At 41.7% G+C, this 22,097-nt stretch overlaps 1 protein-coding gene across 1 annotated transcript in view; it reads left to right on the top strand.

The window, feature by feature from the left end:
* Nucleotides 1-22,097, top strand: part of TMEM178B (transmembrane protein 178B) — a 222,463-nt gene that overhangs the window by 186,383 nt on the left and 13,983 nt on the right. The window contains exon 3 of the mRNA XM_032105823.1: nt 4,820-4,957. Within this exon, the coding sequence (XP_031961714.1) occupies nt 4,820-4,957 (138 nt within the window). The remainder of the gene's footprint in view (nt 1-4,819; nt 4,958-22,097) is intronic.

Here is a 22,097-nt window from a genome sequence, read left to right on the forward strand (position 1 = left end):
CTGTGTGGTTCAAGTGCTGTCCAGAAATCCTGGTAATACAGATTTAATTATACACTCTCCACAAACTTTTCATGTAGCTGGGGGCATATTGACTATTCTTGACTTGTTTTCCCCATCTTTCACCAGAGGCTTCTTCATATATGTGTTGTGAGGAAAGAAATCTCTAGTTTTTTGGAAGCACTGTTAAATTCTGTGGAAAGCAAGAGAGATATCAAGAGGAAGACTGAGCCCTTGCTTTAGAAAGATGACTTGCAATTTCAAGGAAGAGGACAGAACATCAGAAGTCAAAAAGGCATATGGAAATTTTCAAGAAGCAAAGCTGAATCAGAACAGGTTATGTTTGCAGCTGCTGGGGTGTGAAACTTCTGCCACAATGTGATAACCAGCATGAATTACTTTATTGCCCATAACAAATACAGATGGACAGATATCAGGGTGAAAGGAAGGGCAGGGGCATTTGCAAACTGACAGAGAGAACCTTCCATCATGTGTTGCTTGGAAATAAATGACTCTTAACCAGCTTTTCTGCCTTTCTTTATCTTCAGAAAACTTATAGAGTTAATATTCCCAGCAGAAAACTAAAATGCTTTTAGGAAATACATGTTGGTTTATGAGAATCTGTCTGTATTTTAAGAACATTGTCTAAAATGCTAATGTTTCTCTTTTCATCACGATTCACAAAGCTTGTGGCTTTCAAATTTACCATTTCAGCTTCCATCACAGGACCTGGATTACTCGATTCCCTGTCCTTTCTCCAGTGTTATCAGTCAAGAATTTTTTGTTCCCAACCTACATGAACGTGATACCTGTATTCCTTGCTTGATGATCCACATTGCTTTCGAGTCAGGACTGAGTTCCCTGCCTTTTACATGCAGCAGCACCTGTAGCAGTGCTAGATATGAAAAGTCTCCCAAAAAGAAGATATTCACTCATAGCTTTTAGTCGACATCAAAAAGAAAAAGGGATGAAGAAGGTGTTTCTAAAACATGTGTGGAAAGATAATTTTGTATGTTCACCCACAAGTGATGTTGGTATCTATGTCCACATAGTCAATCATTGAAACTAGTAGTCATGAAGGCAAAGCATAAAAATCAACTTCTGTATTACAGGTGTTATGGAATAAGCAATGTAACATTCCTTACTTTCACCTCATAGCTACATTTCTAAAGGTTTGGTCTACTAGATGGTGGAGAAGGGGAACTCAGTGTCCCTGCAATGTGTGCACTTTGTTACAGTCTGAGGACTTGGGATGGGTACCCAGGAGAGGATCAGCTGTGGGACCAGCTAAGCAATGCACATGAATGCGCTGAGATAAGGGTTGTTTGCGGCTGCAGCTCCCATTTAGCTGTATAAGGTTCAACAATGCATGCATTTTGCTGGCATAGTCACTCCTTCAGTTGATTGGTGTTGTCATGCCGTGACCCTGAGATCCTATTACTCAGAGAGGTTTTCAAAAAGAGAAAGAACGTAGAGAACTATTAATTTCATAGTCTAAAAATAAATAAAAGCAATTTCAGAAAAATAAACCAAACGCAGAATGTGCTCAAACATCACAAAATGGTGTTACATGACAGCATGACCCTTTTTACCTTTGCAGGATGCATTCAGGAAGGGTCTTATCAGTGCCAATCAAACTCAGACAAAACCCCATCAATTTGTACTGATGAGCTATTGTTTATTTATATGTCATCCTTCCATCCTAAATTAGCAGAATGAATTTAGATACTGCCTCGAGTACACAATGCAAATCTTTGCTTTTCTTCTGTCCTTTCTATGTCAAGCACCACACCAACAAAACAGTAATCATAAACAGGCCCATTAATAGGGATTGAGTCCAGGGAATATAGGATCCTGTTCCTCTAAATAGCCTGAGGGTGGTGATTCGTTTACATCCATGAAGGACTTTTCCATAAAAGAATCACTTTGAGTAGACTTGATCCCAGCACTGACCTCAGCTTCATGTGGGCACTGACAGGTGAGGAGCACCAGGAAGATGCTGTTGGACAAGTGCAGACTGTTATTGAAACCCATTTTACAACTCCCTTCCCAGTACTGCCATTTGCAAGGGCTCCCCTCAAGTCATGTTATGTCAAGACAAAAGCCAAACAGTTTTAAATAGAAAAGAAGGTTTCTATTTTATTTGTTTCTGATAATCTCTAATGGATGGACTTGTGAGGAGCAGATTTGCAACTGGCCTAAGCAGTGACAATCTTAAACTAAGCTCACTGAACTTGTGAGAACTAAGAGTTCATAAAGAAGCTCAATTTGGATTTTTGCTGTATTGTATTGTAAGAAAGGGAATTTCAGGCTCCATCAGCAAGAGAGGTCAAGGGAAACAAACATCAAAATTTGGCCTAGAAATGTTTCTCCTGCTCCTTTAACTCTTCTGTTTGATGGCAAAATTCTCACAGATTTTAGCAGGATAAACACCATTCCTTAGTTTAGTATACAAAGATACGGAGATGCTTGTGATCCACTTTGGGGATTATGAAAACTGGCTCCATCAGCCAGACACTGGGGTAGATCCGAGGAATTCTGGACATCTTGCAGCTGAATAAAGCTATTTAATTTGAGCTCATTAGAAGCAGGTCGTTAGGGTATGTTTTCATTAGGACAGGCAAATGGTGTTACTTGGAGTCAGCAGTCACAAGGTAAATTGGAAGGGGTTTGTAGGGCTGACACAAAGAGCTGTGCAGCACCTCGGAGAGATGTGCTGTGCTGTTATGGAAGATGACATAGGAAACAGTAAAGACTTTATGTTTTCGTTCATCTTTCAAATTGAGCCCAGCCTTCGTGGACTGAAAAAGTAGGAAGACACTCAGCCATCAAAGATGCTCACTAATATTTACTGCTTGTTTTAAAAAGCACTCTGAGAAATTCCCAAGGAACAGAGATTAGCATTGCCTGGGAGAAGTACAAGTTTCTGCAGGAAAAACTTTCTTTTTTTTCTGTACTAGAACTCCTTGAACATAGTCAAATGTGGTGGGACAGTCACAAAACCTAAGATAAAAGTACTTATTTTAAGATGTGTATCTTGTTAAAAGGACCTGGTTACTGGTGGGCTGAAGAACTGGTTATCTTTTTGTTGTCTGAGAGATGCCTTGGAAAATGAGTGACACTCTACAGGAAGGAGTTGTAGCTTCAAGGGAGGGCTTGTGTTTGTATGCGACTTGATCTTGCATACAAAGTGCTATAATGAACATGGACCTGAGTAAACTGCCTTCAAGTTATTCTGTCCCAGCATATCTATAGACTTTGTGGACGCTTAGCATTTTGGATATGAAGTTTTATAGATCCCTGATTATGGTAATTTATCACTCTTCACAAATCTCACTGAATCTGTGCTGTGGGTATTAGTGGTCCTTTTATCCACTGTGGGAAAAGCATAAAAAAAAACCAGAAACTGAGAATAGTCAAAGGCCAGCCAAGGAGAAAAGCTGCCATAGAGACTGGTGGATGATTCACAGTTTTCAAATCTTTCTCCTCTGTCATAAGCATTCTGTTTCTTGAAAAAAAAACTAAAATCATTGCTGTGCAAAGAAAAAAAAAATGTTTCAAGAAGGAAACAAATGTTTAGAGAGTTGACTTGGCTGGAATTTTCTCTGTACATATACTCTTGACATATCAGTGCTTGAACTTTTTATGCGTGCATGAAAGGGGGACAGGGAATAATCCAATGTTAGTGAAGATACCCCCATCTGTTTCATTATCTGAGGGTGTGAAGATGCTCTTTAGCTCACATAGTCCTTGCTCTTTCAGTTGCCAGGTGGTCTCACTGCCCAGATTTCACATCCAAACCAACTGTGAAGAATTTTTTTTCCCAGAACATGCAGGAAGAGGGTTCCCAGCAGTCCCATAGTCCCATCCTTTTTGCAGAAGGCAAATATGCAACATAACCAGGTCTCTGTTTAAGGATTCCTGTCATTAGGACATGAGGACTCTTTTCCTTTATTTACGAAATAAATCCAGGTCAACGCCTTTCACCCACATCAGACGTACTCAGTCCCCACTTGAATACAAAAATGTTTTGCTCCAGCACCCTGCCCTCCTCCTACAGTCAGTGCTCCCTGGAGCACTCAAAAATGTCCTCACCAAAAATCATGTGGCAAGGTCACCATCTAGGTACAGGAGAGGACAATGATGTGTCCTCTGTCCCAGCCGTGTATCTGGAGTGCATTTAATGATGTCTGACACCAGAGTATCTGCGTGCCTCGCTGTTCTGGAGGGACTGCATTTCACTCCTACCACCACTGGATGCTACAGCCCAGCTTACATGTGGGAAACCTGTGGCCCAGAGGGGCTCAGTGACTTGCCCAAGATCACCAAGGGGGTCAGAATTGAGGTGAATCCTCTGTCGTGTTTGTGCTGGCACAAAGCATAGAAACTGCTTTGCTGATCAGTTTGAGCAGGGACATCCTTTGGATGCCGTGGAGTAATGGACAGAGATGAGAAGGGAAGATGTAAGCAGATGTTGCGCTAGTGCCCAGAGACTGGAGTTATTAGGCACAGTATTGCACTGAGGCCATTTTACAACTTCTAGCTCCTGAGCAAGCTGTCACAAGTCACTTGAGTGCATCTGCACTGAGCTTCATTGTGTGGTAAAATAGTCACCTGCTCTCTCTCCTGCCAGCCCAAGCTAGTGACTTAATTTATGGTTTGTCCTCGCTCTGAATCATCCATACTCACATCATCCTACACCAACACACACTGAAGTCCTTGCAGATCAGTAGCATTTTGGATTAAGACAGATATGAACCCCTGATGATGCTGATTTATGACTGTTCCCACTTATGTTGTTTTTCTGTCTTCCCCACTGCAGATCTGCGCAGGATGACAGCTGGCTTCATGGGCATGGCTGTGGCCATCATCCTCTTTGGATGGATTATCGGCGTGCTGGGGTGCTGTTGGGATCGAGGCCTTATGCAGTATGTGGCAGGGCTTCTCTTCCTCATGGGAGGTAAGGATGATGGTGTTTGAAGGAATGTGTATTTCTTGTTTTCATGTTCCCTCTTTCCACATGTCCCTCCTTTTCTAAGTCACTGAAAATATGTTTTCAGAGTTGTTTTACTTGATCTGGACTTGGTTTTATTCTGAGCTCCTTCTGGTGCACATCAAGGATCACCCAGCCATAGTTACTTCCATAGTAACCCAGCCATTTTACTTCTATCACAAAACGGTATCTGTAACTCATGGTAGTAGAAAGGGCCATCTGAGTTTTTTAGTACAGTATTCTCTTGTTGCAAATAACACTGTCACTTAGTAAGCTCAGTAATAAAAATCTGAATATTATGTAGATGTTAGTCTCACCACTATCCTATTTCACAGTGGGACACTTTGATACCTAGAAACTGTGCTGAAAGTTATAATCTATATTTATTACTCATCAGTTGTTCTTGAGTCAAATGTAACCTTTAGTTTATATGTCTCTTTCTTTGCTGTACCTATGAAGAGCAATGGTATTCTGTTTTCCTTTTTCCACTCTACATAGACTGTCTTGTAGACTTGTCTCTGTAAGAACAATTATCAATCCAGCAGCCCTTACTGCCACCTGTTCTTGTTCATACTTGGCTTTCTCAAATATGGATGAGAAGGACTATTCCCTAACAATGTCTAATCAAGACCTTGTATAAGAGGTGTGATGGTTTTCTTCCCCTGCTGGTAATTCCTTGCCTGAAGTATTTTGTGGTTGTATTTGCTTTTTCATGCTGCATCACACTGGAGACCCACAGTCATCCTGCAGCTGGATGATACATCCAGGCCTTTCTCCACCTTTGTACTTTCCTACTGATGCTCTCCCAATTTACAGCAGAGGTTCTGTTTATTATTCCCCAGGTACATGCCCTGACACTCTGTGCTTTTGAACTTCTTCCCATTCCTACTACAGCAGCCCTCAAGGTCATCCAACATTTCCCATGTAATGTACCAGCCTTCCTTACTACAGATGCCATCCAAATTTCTGTTAGCAGCAAATTTCAAGGCACAGTTACTTGAAATGAAGGGTGTGAGAGTCAAGACCCAAACACAGCTCTGGGTGAATGTCTCAAAGTGAACACCACTACTTCTGTTATCTTTTCTTTTCTCTGCTGGTAATTTTTGTTTAGCTGGGTTTTTGCCCTCCAGGCAGATCACCTCTTCAGTGCACTTTATCATCTGTTTATCTGTACTGTGGTGTGACACAGATCAGTGTGTCACATAGAGGAAAGATTCTGTAGTCCCAGAAGAGGAGTTAAGTGCTGGAGTAACAAGTATTTATGTTCTAGTGATGTTGTGCTGGTGACATTAGACATCAGTTCTCTCTGTGCCCGCAAACACATTTGAAGTCTGCTAGGACCTTGTGCAAGCACACACTGGTCTTTGTGAGGATGTCTGTAAATGTTTTGTTGTGGGTGTCAAAACATTATGGGCAATGGCTTGCCAGATGAGCTTGGTGTTTCTCATGTATTTAAAAGCTTAGTTTGCACAGGGGCCATTTTGCTCTAATCTGTTCAGATATCTGTGTGGTATTTAAGTTACTACAGCACAACATTCAGATTAAAACATTAAGAATGTACTAAATAAATACAGAAAACTTAAACTTATTAGAAACTAGCTATGTCTTGTTTACTATTTGGAAATTAGCATTATATATGGGTTGGTTTCTAGTGCAGCTGCAGAGATTACCTTTTGGCTCAACATTATTTGTTAGTGATTTGAAAGATGACTGAAAAGTTTTCAGGTGAAAAGAGATTCAATATAACCACGTGTAGTGGAATGGGTCACTCAGCTTGCAAAGCCATCTTTTGGTGTGCTCAAACAATACACATTTCAGTGGAGACAGAGCCAAGGTCACACAACAGCCTCAGTCATCCCCACGGAACAAGATGCTCCCTCTCAGAGAGGAGGGACTCTGAAAAGGTCTCTGGAATCATGGGTGCTGGGATCATCCAGCTGTGCAGGAGCTCTCAGTGCAATGCAACTGCTAAATGGGTTATTTCTTATGGAATATACAATGAGACCATGAGGTGGTGTTATCTCTGGGCCAAGCAAAGCTATTTCTGGAATCCTAATCAGGTGTCAATGCTAAAGAAGGATGTGGAAAGAATGGGAGAGGTTTGCAGAAGAGCTGTAAGAATGACTTGTGGTTTGAAAAACAAGAAACAGACACCATGCCACAGTAAGCCAATTGTTTGAAACTGTTTAACAGAAGGTTTATAATTGACTTGAACACAGAGTGAAAGTACCTATGCAGTGAGAAGCCATCTGATAGTAGTATGCTCTTTGCATAGACAAAATAATAACCAGATCCAGCAGTTGGAACCTGAAACTAATTGAAATGAGAGGCACCAGATTATTTTATCTGCCAAATTCTGTCAAGAAGTGTAATATTATAAATAAAGATGTGCTGGGAGGAGATCAAACTTATTTTCTGCTTCAGCGCAGACACGTGGATCAGTATTACCCAAAGGTTACTCTCTTTCTTGTTTTGCACAAGTCAGTAGCAACTGCCATACCAATTTCCTTTAACAGCAAATGGGCATAAAGTAACATCTACAAACCGAAGCAGTCAGTTAATAAAATACACAACTAGAGCCATCTAATTTAAAAGTCAGTAGCTATCAATGTTTTCAGACTGTGTCATGTGTTAGACAGTCCTTCCTTTTACAGCCAATGAATCTTTTAATTTAAACTTTTTTATTGCTGGATGGTGTTTGAATACAAAACTGCTTCTGTCATGCCATGAATGCTGTCAACATATTACCATTCTGTTTCTTAAACTACATGGAGCCAGAGTGCCTCTCAGTTTTGCCTAACTCTTTCTCAGGTCCAATAATGGGAAAACTGCTCTGGAAGGTTTCTGCCATCTGACCTCATTGCAGCTGACAGGAGACTGTGTTCAATTGGTAGCTATAGAATCCGACTGAAATCTAACCTTCCCTTCCATTTGCAACACCACTTGTTTTGGCTATGTTTGTAGTATTTGTACTGGTTTTATTTCTAGAAAAATAGCTCTTTTGCAATGTTTGAACATTGCTGGCTTAACATATCTATGGGGTTTGTCCCTTATTGCCCATAATTCTTTGAACAGGAAATCTCAACAGAGCACTGAGAAGTGTGCTATAATAATCTAACGAGACCAGACGTGGTTTGCTTGGACCTCTGGTTCTTTATTATTTTACCAAACCATCCTCTTGCTAACCTATGTGGCAGTGCCTCATAAGGACTTGCTTTGCTTTGCTTGATCTAATTTCTCAAGCAAATTGCTGAAACAAGTCATTTACGAAATGCTGGCTATTATCTGGTATTAGCTCATCTGGAATCCAGGACATGTAAACTGTGATTTAGAGTGTGTTTTACACTGCTATTCTGCATGTTTTGTAACAAGCTAAAAACTATTAATAATTCATCTTTTCTGTTTAGTCCAAATGTATCTGTATCAACAGCAATCACAGATCCCTTACGGCTTCCAAAGTTCTTTTCCATAATTTTTGGTTTTATTGTACAGTTTATACTTGGATCCCTTATCTTGAATGACAGCGTTTGCCTGTCCACAGTAGGATTTTTTTTCAGTCCCTCATGTTGTACAGAGCCGGATGGATACTGTAAATTATGTTTAGCACTTTTTATCTCATTTTGCATGATGGTACTGTTGCACAGCCTCCTGTACCCAGAATTGTACTATCTGTTGTAGTTTCATTTCAGTATTGTCAGTATCATTTTATCCTGCAAGGTGGGAGAGTTTATCTTTTTGAGAGTTTTTCCATTGGGAACTGTGCTCTTAAATTTCACTGTGATTAGTCCATTTTATTCATCTTGCTTGAGACTAGTTAATTCTGTAACAGAAGTGGGTCACACTCAAATTATACATGACTCCAAGCACATCCTCTTGCAGTTTCTTGTGTTTTCTCTTCATGCAAATTACTGAAAATCTGTGCACCAGTAAAAGCCCCATCCAGTAATTTTGTAATTTTATAACTATTTGTGGAACCTTAGGAGCATCTGTAACACTACTTCCAAATGTTAGTCCTGTGGCAAACCTGATGCTTTCATGCTCATCAAGTACCTAGTCTAACAGGAATTCAGTTAAACATCTCTCTGAGGAAATGCATGTGGGGCATTTCATATGTTGTGTGTTGACCAAAGCAGTTTTTTTTGCACCAGAACTGTGCCTTTGCTTTTTCAAGTCTAGACGTGGCCACCTCATCAGTTCTCAGGAAGTGGTGTTCACATTTTCTGGCTTTGAGCAGTTCTTTTGAATGTATTCAAATCCTTGACCTTTTTGGGTTTATTATCATAGCAAACATGTCAATTCTTTTGATTGGTGTCTTCACTCTCCCGACAGCTAATTTAACCAATATCATCAAGTTTTACTTCTATCTCCCAAGAGCTGAGATGCTATGAATTGCCACATTGGTAACTCTACCAAGGCAAATTCCATTGGCTCTAGGAATCCCTTCTTTTAGCTCTCCATCAAGTTGTTTATGAATATTTCCTGTATCATGATCAGCAAACAAGCTGTATATCCATCTAACCCTAGTTTTTTCTACCTGCTCTCCTGCACATTCATCCATAGGATTTTCTTGTTTCAGCATCTCAGATTCTGCTAGTTTTGCAGCCATGCAAACCCAACCTCACCACACCTTCTATTATTGTACTTGCTTTATAAAATCATCTTTTAAAGACAATCTCGGATAGCCTGATGTTTTCCCAGGTCAGCTGATTTCAGTCACCTGTTTTGAAATATCATACTGCTTGCATTATTTCTAATTTGAGGGCAGGGGTGACTTTGTACCTAAATGCTTCAAAACCCTTTTCTTCCTCATCAGTGCCTGCTGTGGGGAAAGTGGGGTGGCTGCCTCCTGGTGGCATGATCCAGTGTTTTGGCAGTGATTGCATCCTCCCCCTCCCTACCTTGTGCACCTCCCTGCTGAACTGCTGTCTGTTGTCCCAGCTGGAAATACAAAATGGCACTTCCAATATCATGTTCTGGTACTTGCTTCAGCACACAGTTATCCCTGGCGAAAGCTACATCACTTGCCTTTGTAAATGTATTAAAAGACTGACAAAGAATGACGTTTTATCGTCCTTACCAGAGCTCTATTCTTCAGCTGCACATTCATGTATTTTCCCTTCATAAGTCTGTAATTTGTACTGAGAACACATTTCAGTGAAATAGTTTCGGGTTTTACTGCATGCCTAACAAGGCAGCCCCTTCAGGGAGAGACTTCTGCGTTGTCTTATTTTGTTCCAAATTTACTGCAAATAAATGCAATAAATCATCTCTGCGCTTGTTTACTGTTCCTACCTGTTCTCCTCACTCATATCAGGTCTCTGCCAGTTTTGTCTTGTGACATACACTTTAGGATGACTTCAGGGTTTTTTCCTCATTCGCTAACAATTTCCTTAGAGAAGCATGTAATTTTACTAGCCTTGCAAATATTCATTATTCTTTGCAAAGTCAAGTGAGTTTCTTGCTGTAACCTTGCTTTGAGCCAATTAGAAATTTTACCATTAATAATTCAGTCTCTAATTAGTCTATTTGAAAATTATTCCAGCTGTTAAATGCCCTTATTCGTGTGATTCGCCTTGACCATGCAGATCTGTAATAAAATGATCTGGAGGCTCATGTAGCAGCTCATTTCTTGTCTTTGCCTAGCGATATTTTTGCATGAGGTGCTGGGCTTGGAGCTTTGCTTAGGAGTCTGAAACTCCCCTTTCTACTGGCATGAAAGACTTGGAAGTCATGCTGCACACATAAAGTAGTAGTATGGAGTTTTTCTGGCCTGATTTTTTGTCCTAGCATTCGCTTTCAAAAACATCAAGAATTTCTTTCATCCTCTCCTCCTCCCTCCTCACCAGTCTGGGGGTTTCAAGTGCCATTTGCCAGTTCCACTTCTGCCACTGATTCGGGTTTCTTCTGACCCCCTCTAAGAGTGCTGCAGAGACATTACTCTTTGTAGCCTGTCCATACTCAGAGGACCTAGGTCAGGGTTAGAAAAGCTTCAAATCTTTCCCACAGCAGAGGTGAACACCTCTTCTTTCCAATGCTGCAGTAAAGATAAGCAGGCAGGAAATATGTGTGAGAAGGAATAAAAAGTTAAGTTATGCAGGTGTGTTGGCATAATGCAATGCTTTATTTCAGATATACAAGAGAGAATGTTTATTAAAGAAAGAAAAACCCACTTACGTATGTATGAACGTGTTCTTATTTATATTTTAAACTAGGGAGAAGCAGCTTTTTATAAGTAATTTCTAGCCTTCTCAGAAATACTTCCAAAATATTCCTTTCCTCTGTCCAGGGATAAGTCAAAATGCTTTATTATCCTCCCAGCCAGAGGATGGACCGACCATTTAGGCTGGGTCACCTCCTGCCCTAGCCGTGCCCCACTTCATGCGGGGCTGTTGCAAGGTGCCAGCAGGGATGAGGACACACCCAGGGCTTTGTGCCAGTGCCATCAGCTGTCACAGCATGACTCATTGTGCCCAGGAGCTGATGACCAGACTGGGATGCCAGCTCCATCAGAAAGTAGGGCTTCAAAACAGGGCTTGGGAGCCCATGCTGCACTGCTGTCAGTACAGCTGAGCTGCACACGTCCATATCCTCTTTCTTTCCCACCTCCACAGAGAGCCTTGTCTTCTAAATCCCCGAGCCTCTGTGCTGTGCTTCCTCTGCCTGTGCTGTGCATTAGTTAGGAGATGACAACGGAGGCATCTGTGTATTTGCAGCCATGGATCGTTACCAGCTGTTGAGTCATTTGAGGCCCAAATTAGACTCACTGTACTTTGAAAATAGCACATAACGGTAGAAAATAAGAGTATTTATTCTACACAACTGTGGTCCTGTCATCTCAAAATAATCGTTCCACTGCTGAATAATTTAAGAAACAAAAATGGAGCAATTTAATGCAGCAAGTGTAAGGCAAAGCTCTGTGACTGACATCTCCTAGGCAGTTATGAAGTACCTTCATAGTAGCTGCCAAGAGGAAAGAGAAAGATAAACAAAGGGAGAAAGTAAGAGCCATTCTTTGGAATGCATTGGGAAATATGATCGGTCCCACAGGGCACCTAGGATTTCTATTTTTCATTAATAATCAAGGTCTCTACCCATTCTTCAGAATGTTTACTTGTAGTGACATGATCAATCACAACACTGAATATGGAAGGTATTTCCTGTGTTCATATTTAATTTTTTCATTTCCACAACGTTATTCTTTGCAAGTTCAGTTTCTTGTGCTTCTTTCCAAAAAGGAATAGTTTTAGAAAGTTTACATCAAATATTTTTTTCCCTATGGAAAGGCAAGTGTAAATGCATATGTGTGTGCAGAAGTGTGTGCATACAGATCTTAAACAGCAGCAAGTGATCTATAGAAAAATCAAGACCTGCAGTAAGTTACTGGAATGTGAACTGTGAAGCTTGGGATAAATACAGTTTTCACAAAGGCATAATACCTTTGGCCACCTATAAGAGTACTTATAATTCAAGAAGGTTGTAACACTGGAAAAAATGAAATACCAATCATGTTTTATTCCTGTGGGAGGTACTAAATTAATGATGACTGCAGAGGAGCTTAAAAATTTGGCAAAACTCCCTACCAACCACTGTGAGAACTTACTTATGTGGATTGACCTCCAGATGGAGACAAAGGCTGGTTTGTATCAAGAGATGCCATAAATGGGTTATGAAAGTCTTTGAGACCAGCCTCAGCACAACAAAGCAAGTCCCTCCTTTGCCATGCCTCCCTCACCACACACACGAACGCTCTGGCTCCTACTTGTGCTTTTGGTTAAATTTTGCATTATGCTCTAAAGTGATTTAAGGCTTTGAGTTGGAATGAGCTTGAGTTAATGTACAGCGTTAATAGGCTTTAAATGTTTAAACCTCTCAAAGGCTCTTAATTGTTTAAAACTCTCAAACACATGACAAGGGTGTTGTGGAAGGCAGAAAAGGAGCTGATGAGGGTCTTCTGGGACCTGTGAGGAGAAGCAGAGCTCAGAGCAGTCATGCAGGCTTTGTGCCCATCAGGAAGTAATGTAACAAGGCCAAGAGCATGCATATTCAGGAAAAAAGAGTCGACCTGTTTCTAAAAATATCCTTTTTCTTCACTTTTAAGGATTTGTCCCTCTTTATGGGGAGTGGCCAAGGAAATTTGGGTTGTTAACTGTGGAGAAAAGAAGGGTCAGGGGTGACTATTCCTCTTTACAACCACCTGACAGGAAATTGTAGCTATGAAGGAGTTGGTCTCTTCTCCAAGTAACAAGGGATAGAACAAGAGGAAATGGCCTCAAATTGTACCAGGGAAGCTTTAGATTGGATAATAGGAAAATTCTCTGCACCAAAAAGGTGGTCAAGCACTGAAACAGGCTGTCCAGGGAAGAGGTTGAGTCACTATCCCTGGAGGCATTCAAGAGATGTGTAGGTGTGGCACTTAGGGACATGGTTTAGTGATAGATTTGGCAGTACTGGGTTAATGGTTGGACTCGATGATCTTAGAGGTCTTTCCCAACCTAAGTAATTCTATGATTCCTTTAAAACATCTCTCCCTGCACAGTTTGTGGCGTCTCTCACAGGCCTGGTTGAAGGTCATGTTCCTTGGTCGCATTTTAGGCCAGGTTTCTGGAGTCTGAAGAGTGGCTCTTTTTTTATGTATTTCAAAATTAGGCCACTGATGGATACATGTCCAGACATATATATATGGATACAGGTTCACTATATGTATATGTGTCCTGATACGGGGGTAGAACTGGAGGTGCACCTTCATCCAGACCAGTGAACCATTAGTAATCAGCTTTTAGCAATTGTTATCCCTTGCCTTTTGAATGCTAGCTAATTTCCTATTTTCACTCAAAAAATAAATATTTAGGAAATCACCCAAGCAGACATACATCCCCTTTGACATCTTTTGGGGTTAATATAATGCCAAGATGGCCTGTTGAGCATTTCCCAGCTGAGAAAGAAGTTGCTCAGCTAACAGCAGGACAAGGCTCTCAATGCTCTGCCTTTTATGCTTAAAAGGCAGAGCATTGTTACATCTTTACTTCTAGTAGTTCTCTCTGCTTTCTGGTGAGCCAACAACACATTTGGCATTTATTTACTTATGCTGGCACTCATTTTGAAAAGGAAATAGGATACTCTCTGGAAATATGAAAGATCACCCACTTTCGCAGTACAGACATCTGTGTGTCACTGCATATCAGCCACTGACATGCTCTTTTATAATTTCATGTTATAATACTCCTCAAGGGGAATCATAATTTTCATTTACAGCATAAGTTCAAATGCAGAGTTATATCTTTTTTCTCATAGAATATTATTTTCACTAGACGCTCTGTTTTTCCAGTACCTCACGAATATATCTGCTTCTCTAGGTGAATACTGGCACACCTAGCATTGAAATGTTGAGACCTAAGAGTTAACATCCCCGTAAGAAAATACGGGTTGGGATATAGATGTGGTTTTTGCAAGTCAATAACACTACTGTGCTGCAGAGTGTAGTCATTTAGAAGTATTGTTCTTTGCCTTTTTTTTTGCCCTGGAAGGCTCAACAAGAGAATTCATTGTCAACTCCATAGCATTTGATCTCCATGGAAACATTATCAGCTGACTTCAAAGTCAACCTTCAAATGTGTTGTGGATTTTTTTTTTCCTGTGGCTTATTTCTGATGCTCCTAAATGTGCACTTGCAGGCTATGGGGGAAGAAATACCAACACAATTCCACCAACCTTGTACCTGATCACGGGAGAGCACTGGCACTTAGGAAGAAGGAGAGAAAAAGCTTCTTTAATGAGGTGCAGAGATCTTACAGTCTGGAGCAAAAGACAGGGCAAGTAGTGTATGCGCGTCTCTAAATTCATTGTTTTTCTGTGCTAGCTCAGATCTGTCTCCCTGAACTTGGTGTACAGTAAATTAAGGAGTCAGTTCTGTCTGGCCTTTCAGCGAGAAGAAACTGGTTCATATTCCTCTGTGTGTTCATTTTAAGTCAGCTATACTGACTTGTAATTTCTCCCTCACCAGGATGGGAGGTACTGGCAGAAGCATCAGTACCTTCTAAAGTTATGAGAACAGACAACTCAGTGCAGTCTGTGAAGGGCATGCAATCAAATTGCTTCTCAGGGATGTCAGTAGGTCTTTAGGGGCTGACAGAAGGAGAAATAAAGCAGAGGAGACAGATTCCGTAGAAATACAAAAGACTTTCCTGCCCAGCCCTGGAAAACAAGTACTGTGTGTTTTAAAATTCAGTGGTTGTCCTGTATCCTTTAATAATGTCACTAGGTCTTTGATCTGTTGCTGGCTTCTGAATTCCAATGGCAAGATGCATCAAGGCCAAAGGAAGACAATGAAAATAAAGCTGGCATTTATTACTGGGCTGGTAAAAAAGACAATTTTGCTGAGTTGTTTGCATGCCTGGCATAAAAGAGGAAAGAATGCACGTGCAACAGAAAGACTATTAATACGGGCATGATTTGCTAGACAGAAAGACATCCTTACACAGGGAATGGGGGAGAAATCTCTGTGTGTGGCAGATCTTTTTGTTAAACTCAGAGGCTAAAGCAAGGTTTAGATTCACCTTCTTTGCTCCTCAGGCTGTCAGGTTGGAAAAACAATAGTCCCCTTGAGCAAATCACTGCCACACTTGCTTGGTTTAATCTGCCTGGACAGAGTCCAGTTGGACACTGGAAACTCTACTTAAAAAGCAACTGGACCTGGTGGAAACTATAAATGAGTAGGGCCTTCCTTATTTCTGCCCCACCTGGCTCTTGCATGGCATACAGAGATCAGTCATGCCAATGTACTTGTGTGGGCTACAGAGGATGAGCAGGTATTTCCCCTGCAACAGGAAAGAAGATTTCAGCATGATCCTTTAAGTCTATACAGGGTCAGTCTAGTGTGTTGCTTGTAAGCATTCATGTGGATGACATGAACTTCATAGTGGTGTCCTGCACTAAGTGGTTCTCGTTGACCAGACAAAATTGCATCTTATTTTGATTTCTGACTATTTTATCTCAGTAACTGTATCAGCACATATAGAAAGGATTTTCTGTTCCTGGTAGGTGCAACCTCAGGGAAACAGTAACAGAGCCCAGAGACTTTTGCAGTAAAGATCCTGAAAGTTGTACAAGCAAACAGTCCTTTGGTCACTTGAAAAAAAATTAGTAGATAGGCTTTTCTTGAGCACCTAAAGGGGGAAAATATCCAAATCAGTAGCCACCTACCATCACCCCAAGCTCCCAATGGCTTCTTTAGTACTGCTTTCAGCATACAAAAGGATTAAAAAGGCATGTGAGTGACTATCCTTTTAGACCTGAAAGTATTCCCTCTAGGAGTATTTATAGTGGCACACACTAGGCAGTATGGAAGAAGGCTGCACTGAATTTACTTGTGGCTGTACTGTTCTCCAGTCTCACTTGTCTTGAAGAACATCTATCACTTGACAATCAGCAATTTAAAATTTCCTACAAAAGAAAGATTACATGAATCCTCTGAGGCTCCTTCTGAGAGATGTCCAATTTTTTGACTGGAAGAAAATGGTCTTACTTATAGAAAGGCATGATGACCTCATTAGCAAAAGACCAGATGCAATGTGGTGCAGATGCCTCATGCTACAGAACATGTCCTGGGAGAAGGCAAACCCAACCTGACTCCACAAGTTTCCCTTTAGCTCTGGCAAATGCCTAGGGTGAGAAGCACCTGCCTAAGGTACAGCTTGATACTAAACTTATGTGTTGTCATCTGAGGCAAATCTGAGGTGTGATGGAGTCACTTGAGTTTGTTCAGCTCTCCAGTGCCCCTTTCTGTTTAATCTTTTGGCCTCTGCCTGGGTCATGCTGTGAGCACTACACTGCAGGGGATGTAAAGAACCTGCCAGTAGCCTCTGTATGTTGCCAAGCATGGTGCTTGCCAGCACATGGATGGGATAATTTCACTAACCTTGGATTAGAATGTTTCTACGTTTTGACGTTGAGGTCCTTTCTCTTTCCTTCTGCTCCCAGTAAAATCGGAGTCATATCACAGTACTACAACTGGCCCAATTTTTGCTGTCTCCTGTGTTGTGGCTGCAAGTTCATGGCCCATTATGTTTGCTTAATGGCTGTAGTCAACTCACTTTATTATTGTTAGGTTATTTTGGGTGGGTCATAGCAATCACCATTGCTAAAGTAATCAGAGGGTTATTCACTCAGGCCTTTGATCTGAAAGCTTTTCTTTTCTCCCTAGTCCATCAACCAATCGAGCCTTTAGCAAAGTAGTGTTGCTTTTTGCCTTACTTGCCAACTCACAGCTTCAGAGTGCTTGCTCATCGCTGTAGCTCACCGGCTGCTGCTGTGCACAGCGATGGGTGGTCTACTCCCAGTGCAGTCCTATGCCCCGAGGGAGACGGTCATGGAAATGTCACCGTGTGCAAATCTGCAGTGTGAAATACGGACTGACACTTGTATCAGCAGAGCAAACTGGAGTTCAGCCCTCAGCTGCTGTAACACTGTTCCTAATGTATATGATACTGATTTTACACAAGCCTAAGGATGGTCCCCATTACGCGTTTGGGGCTTGTGGCTGAGGACACATAATCCTCTGGTGCCCATAAGACGGTCCAGCTTGTGCAGCAGCAATCATAGACAGGCACAAAGGGGAGGTGACACACAGCAGGTGCACAGCTCTGGCATGCACTGGGCACCTCTGGCATCTTGTGAGGCAGGAGGCCAAAGGCCAAATCACATTCTGAGAGTGGCTATAATGCCAATATCATGACAGACCCTGCAGTTTATCTGGTCCATGTTATAAGATAAAAATGCATTAAGTCCCAGCCCAGGTGGGGATGTAATCTCACAAGGACACCGCACTAAATCTCTATCACCCAGTCAGATTTATCATACTCCATCTCCTCTTTTTTTCATAAGGGCAATTTTCCAGTAAGCCCCTTGCTGTTTCTGCAACCTATTGGTGATTGCTGCAAGCTGCTTCTGCTGGAAACAGTACATAATTAAGCAATAATTTATATTCTATGCGTGTATGCACAGAGCAATAAAGTGTTCTCAAGAGCTGCGTGCTGCTGAGGCGTTTAATCCGTGCACAGAGTTTACTGCAAAGCTGCTCCTCCCTCCAAAAGGCTTTTGTCATCACTGTGTTGGAGGGAATTCGGTGTATTCCTTAATAATTTCACTTGATTGGGATATAATTTAAATAGTTAACGCTGCATACTCCACTGTAGGATCAGACCTAATTTATTGTTTGTTGATGTACCTTGAAACAGTAAAAGTTAGTAGGGCAGAGAGAAAGTAAAGATAATGTTGTTTCACTTGTGAGATTTTTTTTCTCCCATAGCCCTATAATAAAAGAAAGTGATGATAATTAAGTAAACAGCACTCCTTCCAAATACATTAGTGGCCACAAGAAGCTACTAGAAATACTTTAAAAGGCAGAGATTTACTTTTATTTGAAAACTGCATGGTTTCAAAGGACATCATAAAATCCAGAACTTTGTGGTTCTCTTTTTATCTGCTAATTTATAAGTAATACTTGACATTTCTATCTGTTTTAAAAAATAACAGAAGGTGAGAAGAATCAGTTTTTGGGGTTGTTTACTTTGTACATCTGACGGCACAGTTCGTGAGTCATTTCTATCTGTTGTGGGGGGAAGGGAGATAATGAGCATCATTCTTCTCAGAATGCGAAAGAAGAGATTTCCAGATCATGAGATAAATGATCTGTAGAGAGGAGGGTCTCAGAGGTGGGCTTGGTGCCCAGATCATTTTAATTACTGGCTTTTTGGATTTCCCATGACTTCAAATTGGTGATGTCTCCTTCAGGTTCCAGTGAGACACCTCTTCCTTAATAATAAGGATGAGGATGTTTAGATGAAGCTCCTGCCAGCAGGGTCTGTTTGTGCCCTAGCACCACGAAGGCTCACCTTCATCTGCAGTGCATCTAAGAAAGGCACCAGTTCTTGTCTCACAAAACACCACGGACCTTGGGAAATCCTTCAAGCTCTATCACTGTGGAAGTTGTGCCAGGTCTGTGGGTGAAGGACATGGCTTCTGACATGGTTCACGGGGATACTAGCATCAGGGAAAATTCAAACAGATTTAATATGGATGATTTGAGCCTGTTTGTGTTTAAATCAGTTCACTCACAAGCAGTTTTGGTCTCCCCTGGAGGTGAGGTTTAAAAACTGTGGAGGCATTACAGACCCTCACACAGCTGGGCTGACTGGAAAGAAAGGGACATTTACAAATAAGAAAAAATTAATTCCTTGCAGCAGAGGCCCATGGCACTGCTTGATATAATCATGCTTGAAAACAGCTACAGCAAAGGGCTCTGACTCATAATCCACATGGAATTAGGCTTTGACCAACACCGATATTACCTTTCCCTGCCATCCCTCTTCAGACTCTGTCTGCCCTTGCAGCAAGGATGGCAGGACCCGACCCCCATCTTATATACATATATAGCAAATAAGTTCATCTCTGTCCTAAAAAGCCTTCCAATCTAAATGAGAGAGACATTCAGTGTAATGTTTAATATTCTCTGTAATATATAAGAAAGACAGGCACAAGATAACCAAGAGGTATTTAAAATCTTAGGTTCTCAAACCACTGATGATCATCAGCCCATTAGCAGGACAGGCACTGTCAAAACTAGGCCAAGATGAAGGGAGGCTACCTGACGAGGAGTCAGGATGGAGGTTTGACTACATGTCAAACAGCAGTTTCTATGGCACAGACACAGCTTTACATGAAATTTCATCTCTCACCTGACTGAAGCATTTTGCAGTGACACGTGAATTACCTGTCAAAAATCCCACTGTTGCCTCGTCTCATTCATTAGTGTTTCACTTAGGAGGATAATGTGTAAATCCCAGCACACAGAACTTTGTGAGTTCTGCTTCCCCCAGCTGCTGAAGATGGCCTTTATCTCCCTGTGCAGTTCATCTATCAGTGAGCTCTTATAACCACCTGTCATTCACATTCTGTGCATCAGGGCTATGGCTGGACCACCAGCCTTCAGGTCTGGTCATCTGCTTGAACCACAGCTATGGGGGAGTGTTTTCACAAAGAAATTAAAGTTTGTATTGCTGCAGTTTCCAGGAGATCTGGGGCATTAGTGCACATGTGGGAGGGAACCTTACTGACAGCAAAAACTTGGCAGGATAAGGGTTCAGTTTGACTTCTGGGGAGAAAAAGAATCACAGGGTTGGGAATGCTCATGACTTCCTGCAGTCCTGCTGCCTCTGAAGCACCATGTCTGTAGTGCAGAGCATCATGGGCAGGAGTGACAGCCTCCCTCCTCCTGCCACCTCAGCTCCATGTCTTACCTGGACTAGCAGAGGCTTCATTTCCCCGGGTAAGCTCAGGTTCTGCATCCCTTTTACCCATTACTCTTTCACTACAATGGCCAACAATTGTGCAATTTGCAAGGATGATCCTTTGTGTTATGATTGCCAGTTCGTGATGAAAAGCTACTGAACAGTCATGAGGTAGGAAGCTTACTCGGTTTTCATCAGCAGCCTTCCTGGTGAGAGGCCAGATTAACTATAAGTGGGAACTTCCTTGCTTGGCTGAACACAAGCAACACATAGGACTCATAAAATGGCCATAAAGATTTTTCTAGGTGGCATAAAATGGCATTTTTTGTGTCTGCAGTGAACAGCCCTAGAGAGAGATGTACAAGACATCCTGCAGAAGCACAGGGGGGTGGCTGGCTGAAGACCGTACTCTGTGCTCTGTGACATTGTGCATGGCAGTCATTATTTGTCATTATGGGTTACCACACTCTCCAGAAAGGGGGCAGGCTTTTTTTAGGGAAGTCTCATGCTTGTGATTTGCTTAGTTCTCTGTTGTTACTTGCTCTTCTTTGTTGTTCCTTGGTTAAGGGACAGAATACCCTCAGCAAGGTGGAGTGCCAATATATTGGGCACTGTTCAAATACAAAAAGTAAGCAACACTTATTGCACTGAAGAGCTTGTGATCAAAACCACCAAGACAAAGCGTGAAAGCACAGGGAGTATTTGAAATCCAAAGCTATTTCCTTCCCTTTTGTCCTTAGCAAATGCAGCTGCAGTCTGGCCACACAGATTCCACTCCCCCCACCTCTCTTAACAATCTTATATTTTCAGAGAGCTGAAATTACCATGGTCTTACTAGCAAAGAAAGGCCTTCACTGTCATTTTCTAACCACAACCATTTGAAATGAGCCTCAGAACACAGTGCCTCTGAGGCATCATTTTTTCCCTGATCCCACAATGTACTAGTCATTCTGACATGGAACACAGGGAACAGCCACATTCTTGTCAGACACCTTCATATTACTGAATAACCTAAATAACATAGTAAAATGTGGAAGGGACATGCGGTTTCTAATCAAACAACCTGATTTTTGACTAATGGATTGTGGGAGGGAGATCTCCCCATTTATCCTGCTCTGTGCTTTCAAGTAGTATAGGGCAGCTCTAAAGACAGCTCCAGAGCCTGGGATCTCACAAGGCTTTTGCAAGAATCCAGATCACTGATTGCAGACTGATGGGGTGCTGGTGGGAGGCAAGAAGGCCGTTTTGAATGAAATAGGCATAGTACCTACTGCTGCAGCTCACTGGTCCTCACTGGTACCCACTGACACTCCCATAATATGAGTATTTACTGTACCTGGCATTAGGGAAGGCACCTGACCTTTACAGCAGAGACTATCTACAAGTGACATTCCAAAATACAGTGGAGAAAAGACCATCCAAACAGACACAGCAGTGATCAGAAGAGGGAACGGAGAACTGTGACAGTGATCTCACAGTAGGTCCATGACAGAGATTTGCCTGTAGATTCAACGGCTATGTGATGTTCCTACTAAATAAAGGAAGTGGGTATAGTGGAAAGTGCACACACTTTGGTGATGTGTATATGTTCCTGAAAATGCTCCCAGTTTCTGAACCAAATTCCATGTGAATTCACCAAATAATCTTACATCTGTATTCAGAGTGGGGAGTGTCAAATTCAATGAAACTGCAACTAAACAGAGCAAAGCAGCAGAGAAATAGCGGCATAAGTGTTGCGGAAGAGAAGCAGGACCAGGGGCAGGAAAGAGTAGAAGGACACCAGAAGACAGGAGCTTGTCACTGAAACTAGGCTGACTGTGACT

Source organism: Corvus moneduloides, chromosome 4, assembly GCF_009650955.1.
Source record: "Corvus moneduloides isolate bCorMon1 chromosome 4, bCorMon1.pri, whole genome shotgun sequence".
Classification (NCBI taxonomy): domain Eukaryota; kingdom Metazoa; phylum Chordata; class Aves; order Passeriformes; family Corvidae; genus Corvus; species Corvus moneduloides.